We start from the raw sequence: 9,146 nt of genomic DNA, 5'->3' as shown, positions 1-9,146 counted from the left end.
GATATTAGTTACTAACAAAATACCACATTTTATTCATGGAAAATTAGATGGTACACTGTGTTGTTTGAATGTATGTTGAGAGAAAAAATTTAAAAAATTCCCCCCCCCCAAAACAGTCCTTCCTTCCTCTGTCCATCCATTTCATTCTTCCTTCCTTCCTTCCTTCCTTCCTTGTTTCCTCCATTTCTCCTTCTTTCCTTCCTTCCTTCCCTCCTTCATTCCTCTCCACTTCTCCTTCCCTCCCTCTCTTTCCCTTTTCTTTCTTTCTCTCTCTCTTTTCCCTGTACTCTTGTCACTCACTGGTGGGCCGGATAAACGGCCTCAGTGGGCCGCATGTGGCCCGCGGGCCGTACTTTGGGGACCACTGTTCTAGTCCTTCTTTTCTATAGACTACCCATACCCAGTTCCTGCGACCATTCTCTATATGTTTTAGCGTCTAGGCCTTTAATTATCTTTGTCACTCTTCTCTGCAACTCTAGATTCTCAACATCTTTTGTATGATGTGGCGACCAAAACTGGATGCAGTATTCCAACTGTGATCTTACTTAGGTTTTATAAAGCGGTATTAATATTTGTAATACTATAATACTGCTCATGGATGATCATGAGCAGTGATCTCCAACTAGCGGTAAAAGCTACTTATCTTTTCTACCAGTTCGGAAGCACCTCCATTGCGCATTCTTTTTCACCCTCTGCACATGTGCCGAAGTCTTTGCACATGTGCCAGAGGGTTAAAAAAAGAGAAAATTGTGACATCTGAGCAGGTGTCGGAGCCTCGCACTGTCATTGCTACCGGTTCTCTGAACCACCAGTGGCTTGCCACTACCAGTATGCCCAAACCCGTCCGAACTGGTAGCATTTCACCTCTGTCCCCAACCTAGGAAAGGACATAAGATATATTTCTGCAAAGGTTCTTCTGGACATGGCTGTCAATTGCTCTTCAAGCGGGAATCATGAGTCCAGGTTGTGTACCAGTTTCAGACTGGGAGATGTCTCTCCCATTAAAAATAGCAAATGACGAACTACTGTGGAACATGAAAACAGCCATCAGATCTTGTTGGTATGAGATCAGATTCCTCTCCATCCATACAGTTCCTGTAAAAAAAAAGTTAATAGATTACAGGTAATCCTCACTTTATGACCACAACTGAGCCCAACATTTCCGTTGTTAAGTGAGACATTTGTTAAGTGAGTTTTGCATTGTTTGCACAATCTTTCTTGCCAGAGTTGCTAAGTGAATTGCTGCCATTGTTAACTTAGTAATATTGAGTGAAACTGGCTTCCCCCATGATTTTGCTTGATGGAAGGTCGCAAAAGAGGTTCATATGATTCTCTGGAACACTGCAACTATCATAAATATGAGTCAGTTGCCAAGCACCCGAATTTTGGTCGCATGACCATAGGGCAGTGATGGCGAACCTTTTTTCTCTCGGGTGCCGAAAGAGCATGGGTGTGTGCTATCATGCATGTGCAAGTACCCACACTCAGAATTCAATGCCTGGGGAGGGTGAAAACAGCTTAACCTGCCCACCCGGAGGCCCTCTGGAGGCCAGAAACGGCCTGTTTCCCAACTTCTGGTGGGCCCAGTAGGCTCGTGTTTTGCCCTCCCCAGGTTCCAAAGGCTTCCCTGGAACCGGGGCAGGATAAAAACATCCACCCGCATCCTCCTGGAGGCACTCTGGAAGCCAAAAACACCCTCCCAGAGCATCTGTGTGAAAGAAAGAAAGAAAGAAAGAAAGAAAGAAAGAAAGAAGGAAGGAAGGAAGGAAAGAGGGAGGGAGGGGCAAAGAGGGAGGGAGGGGCAAAGAGGGAGGGAGGGGCAAAGAGGGAGGGAGGGGCAAAGAGGGAGGAAGGAAGGAAGGAAAAAAGAAAGAAAGAAGAAAGAAAGAGTGAAAGAGGGAGGGAGGGAGGAAAAAAGAAAGAAAGAGGGAGGGACGGACAGAGAGAGAGAAGATGATGGAGGGAGGAAGAAATAAAGAAAGAGAGAGGGGGAAGAGAAAGAAAGAAAGAAAGAAAGGAAGGAAGAAAGGAAGAAAGAAAGGAAGAAGGAAAGAAAGAAAGAAAGAAAAAACCTACCCTACCAAAAAAAATCCTATAAAAAATGATGGCCAACTATGTGTTCGATTTGGATTGTTCGCATTCTTACCTAGAGCTCTTTAATGTCTTCAGAGTTGGGCAGATTAATCTGAAGAGCTGCACGTAGATTCGCCCAGAAAATCGCATGCTTCCGCTTGTCTTCTGGCCATTCTAAGTAAGTCCTCTTCGCCATGAGAGCTTTGAGTTTGTAGTACCTGGCAGGAATGCTGTACACCGATATGGACTCCAACAGAATCAGAATTAAACCTTCAGCGTTTTCAGTGAACAGCTTGTGGTGAGCAAAATACAACTCATAATGACACCACTCGCTTTGCACGAAATTGGGAGAGAGCACAAAGATGGACTTGTAGCTTTTCTCAATACAATCGATGATGTTTTCCACGATACTCTTCCCTGGAATGAAGTTCCTCTCGTGTTGGCAGATCCTTAAGGACCCGTCTTCCTTCTCCAGATTGGGGATTAGCTCAGTTTTGACCCAGTTGGCATCATGCTCGCTGTAGGAGACAAAGGCGTGGTATTGGATCCTCTCTGGGATCTCTACCGATTTATTCTTCCAGATCCGGTGCTTCACTTGGCTCCAGCGACAGATCATCCTGACATACCAGGGAACGTCAAATCGGACACAGAGGAAGACAACGACAACTACAACAAACAGAGTGACCCCTAAAATGACTGCAATCAAGAGACTCACGTTGCACTCCAATTCAGAAATATGGAAATCTTTTAAAAGAGTCCCCTTTAGATTGCTGGGATATTCACACATATAAATATCAGGCCAACCAACTAGTGTCACCGATTCTTCTTTCTGGAGATGAATGAGCGGCCTTAATTCACAGTGGCACCCGAAGGGATTGCGTCCCCCTTTTAATCTCTGTATATTCTGACAGGTCTGGAAGAATTCGGAAAACGCGTCGAGCACAAAATTATTTTCAACGTTAAGCACCTGGAGGTTTTTAAAACGGCCGCATCCAGGAAAGGCACCGAGTCTGTTGGAAGCCAAATTTAACTCCTTTAAAGCAGTCAGGTCGGCGATCTCTTTAGGCACAGCCGAAATCTGGTTACCTTGCAAATCCAACATTTGGATACTGTGCGGTAAACATCGAAAAACGGAGTCCGTTAACTTGTTGGAGGACAAATTCAGTTTCGTTATCTGCTCGCCCCAGTGGCATTTGGTGTCGCTGTCTTTGTGGTACAGTTGATTCTGACTTATATCCATATAATTCAGAGACGTCATGTGAGTTGTCATTAAACTCACTTTGGTGAGATCATCGAGCCGATTTTTTTGTAAAAGGAAAGTCTCTAGCATAGCTAGGTTTCCGCAACCTTGTAACATTGTGTCAGTCAAAGTGTTGTTTTTAAAATTTAAATACTTAAATCGACTAGGTTTCTTAGGACATAACATAAATAATATACCCGAATCAGAAAGAGTCAAGCTGTCAATATTCATGTTTGAAAAAGTTAGGTAGATAGTGTCTTGATCGAAGATGAGGGTATCAAGTAGTGTATATTCAATGGTTAAACTTTTTAAGGTTGAGTGATCGGCATTTTCAAAAGGTCCCGCATTGAATTCCGTAATGGTTGGATATAAAACGGTGAAATGGTCAATGCTTGAATTTTCCAGGGTTTTAAAGGTGCCGCTGAGATCTTTCCAAGTGAATTTCGTATCGATTATGGTCAGGTTTAGCACTGTGCTTTTTACAGTCAGCCCTGTCAGAAATGTTCTTAAGTCTTCCATTTGCTCTAACGGGATCTTAGAAAGTTCTAAACTTTGGGTACCGTTGAACCGCAGATCTGGGAGGAGGCGGACTTTTGCGTTTTGAGGAAGCACAATCCGAACCGTCTTTGCATTGAAGACTAGAAGGCCTCCTGCCCCGTGTTCATGAAGTTCTTCTAAACCCAGAAACAGCGTGTCCAAATGTAAATCTGCAAGAGCATCGCTGCTCAAAAGTTCTCTGACACTAATTCCCAAATAGTTCAGCTTGGTTGTTTTGGCGAACGCGGTGAAGTGTGGCAGGGCGGCAAAGTCGTTGTAGGCAAGATCTACATGCTTGAGGCTTTTAACAGGAAAACCAGAAACATTCCTCAGCACATTGTGAGATAAATCAAGGTACTCTAAGGCGCCGTTGTGCTGAAAAACTCCCAAATCAATTTCTCGGATAGAATTATGAGACAGAATTAGCACCTGCAAGTTGGGAAGGGAACGAAAATCAGAGATTTCCAATTTAGATATACTGTTATCAGACAGATCCAGAACTGTGGTTTCTGTTGATAAATGCTTTGGAACAGTAAGCAGGGAACTCTTTGAGTAGTTTGCTATAAGTCCCCTTGAGCTGGCGAAATTCCATAACATCGTTGCACATATACAAAGAGAGAGAAAATTATTTGTAGCTGGCATTTTCTTTCCAGCCATTATAAGACAGGTAGATTTTTAGGCCTTCTTCTCAATAGGACATCATTCTGTTCAAAAAGAGGGGGGGAAATCATGGTTAATATTATGATAGCCTTTAATATTTTACTGTTCAATACTCTTTATAATAAACAAAACCTTAACAGACTAACAGGAATGTCTGTTAATAATATATTAACCAGGGTGGATTTGATTTACCGTATTTTACGGAGCATAATACACACCAGAGTATAAGACACACCTTAGTTTTTGGGGAGGAAAATAGGGGAAAGAATCTGTTTACCAGATATTAATCTGGCTACGCATCCTTAGTCTAGTCAGTTTCAGCACATTATTTTATCCCCTGGTTAGGGCTTTTAAAAAAAACTTTATTCGGAGAGAACAACAATGAAAGAGCTTGCAAGCCAGTAAGAGTGTAAGCGTAAATATTGCAGAATATACAGCCTCATGCTACCCGTGTTTCCCCGAAAATAACACACTGTCTTATATTAATGTTTGCTCCAAAAATTGTGCTACGTCTTATTTTTGGGGGGTGCCTTATATTTCTCAAATAAGACAAATTCACAGGCAGAAAAGCTGACACCCCCCAAAGAAAGTGTACTGTATAGTACACTGATTACGGTACGGTACCTGTCAGTATGGCACCCACACACACAAATGACGGCACTTATATGGTACAACAGTATACTCCCGCTATTGCAGCTTCTGGCCACCAGAGGAACTACAGTCTACGCATTGTAGTGGAGACTGTAATGGCGGTGAGACAGCAGCAGACTGTGTCTGCTGTACTGGACGGTACAAAGCAATGGAAGGGGCCAGCAGGGGACGCCACATTATTACGGTACCGCTATGGACAGCTTTGAATGGTACCGTATGTTTTTCCACCGTACCGTATGTAAACTTGACTACGCCTTATTTTCGGGGGGTGCCTTATATTAGCAAATTCTGCAAAACCTCTGACATGCCTTACTTTCGGGGTACGTCTTATTTTCAGGGAAACAGGGTACATAACTGAGCTCCACTGAATATACTAATTATTAATGTATCTTCTATAGAAAACTATCTTCAGATAGATTTTTTTACTCCAAAACATTTTATTAAAAGAAATTTAATTAAAAATTTAAAAAATCTGATTTGAATTTTTAAAAATCTAATTTAGATTTTTTTTTAAAAAAAAACATTGATTTTTTTATCCACCCTGATATTAACAGAAAACTTCATATTCATTCAACATCTCCTAAGACATTAGAAACATCATTTGTTGCAAATTTCTCTGAAGTAATGGGATTACTCCCTTTCTACAATATCATTTTGTTCTGTTGATTTGGGAAGGAATTAAGCAGCATAGAATACAGTATTTCCTTTGTATTCTGAGCATTTATAAGATCATTTTGTGTATTTAACATTTATTTATTATTTATTTTATTAGATTTGTATGCCGCCCCTCTCCGAAGACTCGGGGCGGCTCACAACAACAATAAAAACAATATTCTAGCGAAAACAAATCTAATATTAAAAAGCACATAAAAACCCTATCATATTTAAAAAGCAAACAACACATACATATCCAAACATAAATAAAAAAAAGCCTGGGGGAAAGGTGTCTCAACTTCCCCATGCCTGGCGGTATAGATGGGTCTTGAGTAATTTACGAAAGACAAGGAGGGTGGGGGCAGCTCTAATCTCTGGGGGGGGTTGATTCCAGAGAGCCGGGGCCACCACAGAGAAGGCTCTTCCCCTGGGTCCCGCCAAACGACATTGTTTATTCGACGGGACCCAGAGAAGGCAAACTCTGTGGGACCTTATCGGTCGCTGAGATTCGTGCGGTAGCAGGCGGTTCCGGAGGTATTTAACTCTTCTAGTTTCTTTCTTACTCTGGGGGCCTTACAAGATGTTGTAACAGGAGCTACTTCCTCCACATTGGGGCTCATCTACATTCTTAAATCTCAGTAGCTAAATCCGTTTTCTCACAGCAGTCTCACCACATAGGTCTAGCTCTTATTGCAGCATTTAAAGAACATAATGTCATTTAAATCTTTTACTTCTATTTCAAGTTTTGCTACATTCAGGTTCTGTTAAATGACGCTTGCTGGTTTTTCATTCCCAAAACACTGCCATGGAATTTGATTGATCCCACACACCTTAACCTCACCTGTTTTGTCTTTGCTTATTTGTCTGTTGCTGCCTAATTCTCTTTGGTTCTTTAAAGCTTTCGTTTTCTATGGTTCTATTTTTAAATAAAATATAAAATATATAAAATATAAAATTAAAAAGAAAGAAAATAGAAAATATATAAAATATAAAACATAAAACAACGTAAAACGTAAAACACATAAAACATAAAAACACATAACACATAAAACGACATAAAATATAAAAAAACAGAAACAGAAACATAAAAAAAGGTTTGGGTGGGGATCATTCCAAGGATTTTCTCCCTTGGAGCAAATCATTACCAGTTCTAACAATGACTGCTATTATGTCCAGGGAAAATAACTTCCTCTTCCTGATCATTTCTTTTTTTCCTTTTTCCTTCCTTCTTTCCTTCCTTCCTTCCTTCCTTCCTTCCTTCTTTCTTTCTTTCTATGTCTGTCTCTCTGTCTTTGTATCTCTGTCTTACTGTCTGTCTCTCTGTCTGTCTGTCTGTCTCTATCTGTCTGTCTGTCTCTGTCTGTCTGTCTCTATATCTCTGTCTTTCTGTCTGTCTCTGTCTGTCTGTCTTTCTGTCTCTTTGTCTGTCTTTGTCTGTCTCTCTGTCTCTGTATCTCTGTCTTACTGTCTGTCTCTTTGTCTGTCTTTGTCTGTCTGTCTGTCTGTCTGTCTCTCTCTCTCTGTTTCTCTGCCTTTTTGTCAGTCTCTCTGTCTCTGTCTCTCTGTCTTTCTGGCTGGCTGTCTCTGGCTGTCTCTCTGGCTGGCTGTCTCTGTATCTCTGTCTGTCTTTCTGTCTGTCTCTGTCTCTCTGTCTCTTTGTCTTTGTCTGTCTGTCTGTCTGTCTCTCTCTCTCTCTCTCTGTTTCTCTGCCTTTCTGTCTGTCTCTCAGTCTCCCTGTCTGTCTCTGTCTCTGTCTTTCTGTCTCTTTGACTCTGTCTGTCTTTGTCTCTGTGTGTGTGTCTCTGTTTCTCTGTCTCTCTGTCTGTCTCTGTCTCTGTTTGATTTTGTCTGTCTCTCTGTCTATTTCTCTTTGTCTGTCTGTGTCTGTCTCTCTCTCTCTCCCTTCCTCTTTAAGACCCATCTGCTTCAAAAGAGGAAGTCAGGTTGAAACAACCCAAGGGGATTAGAAACACTCCAAAACTCAACAAGCAGCATACAAGTCTAAATAATAAATAATAATAATAAATAATAATAATTATTATTATTAATAATAATAATAATAATAATAATAATAATGAAAACCATCGGAATTGACAAAATCTCCATCTGTCAATTGCAAAAGGCTGTTTTACTGGGATCGGCAAACATAATTCGCCGCTACATCACACAGTCCTAGGTGCTTGGGAAGCACCGACTGGTGATGAAATACGAAATCCAGCATAGTGATCTCGTTTGCTGTGTTGTATTGATATAATAATAATAATAATAATAATAATAATAATAATAATAATAATAATAATAATAATAATAATGGGACGTTTGAAGAGCCCAAACCTAAATTTTGCATCCACCGGATGCATTTTTATCTTTGGAAGCTCAGATCCATCCAATCCCTCTGGATCGAAGTAGGGGGAAAGTCTCTGCGCTGCTTTTGAAGCGAAAGAAGCGCGCAACTCAGGGAGACAAGCTCACCTGTCCGCGTTTCCAGCTGCGCCTGGATTCAAGCCCGAAACAACGCCGGGATCTCGGGGGAAATGAACCTACCTCCTGCCCGGGTTCTTTGGATACGGTGATCCCACCAAAAGGGGCCCCTGGAGACGCGCAGACCCGGCGGTCGCTCGGCTTGGAACTACTTTCTGAGCCCTGCGAAAGTGGGCTCGCTTCCTCTTTTTCTTTGCCGGGAAAAACCCACCCCCGACAGACCCAACCTCCCCCCCCCTCCCTTCCGGACCCTTCCGGGCTCAGCAGCTCCAGCCAAGGGCGAGAGTTTGGGGGAAAGTCCGGCGGACCGAAAGTGAAAGTTAGAAGACGGGAAGTTTCATCCTCGGCTGGCACAAAGCGGTGCCCAGACTACAAGGCGGGGAAGGAGAGAAGATGAGAGGAGGGGAGGGGGGAGGGGAGAGGAGAGGAGAATTACAATACTGTATAGCAGTATTTTCCAACCAGTGTGCCGTGGCACACTAGTGTGCCGTGAGACATGGTCAGGTGTGCCGCGAAGCTCAGAGAAAGAAAACAAGAGAGAGAGAGAAAGCAAGAGAGAGAAAGAAAAGCAAGAGACAGAGAAAGCAAGCAAGAGAGAGAAACAAGAGAGAGAAAGAGAAAAAGAAAGAACGAGAAAGAAAATAAGAGAGAAAGAAAACAAGAGAGAGAAAAAGAGCAAGAGAGAGAGAAAGCAAGCAAGCAAGAGAGAGAGAAAGAAAACAAGAGAAAGAAAGAGAGAAAGAGAACAAGCAAGAAAGAGAAAAAGAAAGTGAATGAGAGAGAGAAAGAAAGCAAGAGAGAGAAAGAAAAAGAAAGAGAGAGAGAGAAAGAAGGAGGGAAGGTGGGAGAA

General features: G+C 42.0%; 1 protein-coding gene across 3 annotated transcripts; it reads right to left on the bottom strand.

Moving 5' to 3' along the window:
- Positions 1-275: 275 nt before the first annotated feature.
- TLR6 (toll like receptor 6) lies at positions 276-8,482 on the bottom strand. 3 transcript variants are annotated; one of them, XM_070757122.1, is made up of 4 exons: positions 8,360-8,482; positions 6,657-6,731; positions 2,147-4,554; positions 276-1,095 (listed from the first exon to the last, which is right to left on the bottom strand). In XM_070757122.1, exon 3 carries the CDS (start codon positions 4,505-4,507, stop codon positions 2,147-2,149), a length of 2,361 nt encoding a protein of 786 aa, XP_070613223.1. In that variant the 5' UTR covers positions 4,508-4,554; positions 6,657-6,731; positions 8,360-8,482; the 3' UTR covers positions 276-1,095. The 3 variants fall into 3 exon arrangements, with proteins under 3 accessions (XP_070613223.1, XP_070613221.1, XP_070613222.1); XM_070757120.1 differs by lacking the exon at positions 6,657-6,731 and having other exon boundaries at positions 8,288-8,482; XM_070757121.1 differs by lacking the exon at positions 6,657-6,731.
- Between the last annotated feature and the right edge of the window lie 664 nt (positions 8,483-9,146).

This window comes from Erythrolamprus reginae, chromosome 7 (assembly GCF_031021105.1).
Source record: "Erythrolamprus reginae isolate rEryReg1 chromosome 7, rEryReg1.hap1, whole genome shotgun sequence".
Classification (NCBI taxonomy): Eukaryota; Metazoa; Chordata; class Lepidosauria; order Squamata; family Dipsadidae; genus Erythrolamprus; species Erythrolamprus reginae.
The sequence above is the reverse complement of the archived record's forward strand: the minus strand, read 5'-3'. Positions and strand labels throughout refer to the sequence as shown.

What these genes read in the sequence shown, in the direction of transcription:
- TLR6 (XM_070757120.1), bottom strand. Translation starts at nt 4,507, where the DNA reads ATGGCTGGAAAGAAAATGCCAGCTACAAATAATTTTCTCTCTCTTTGT.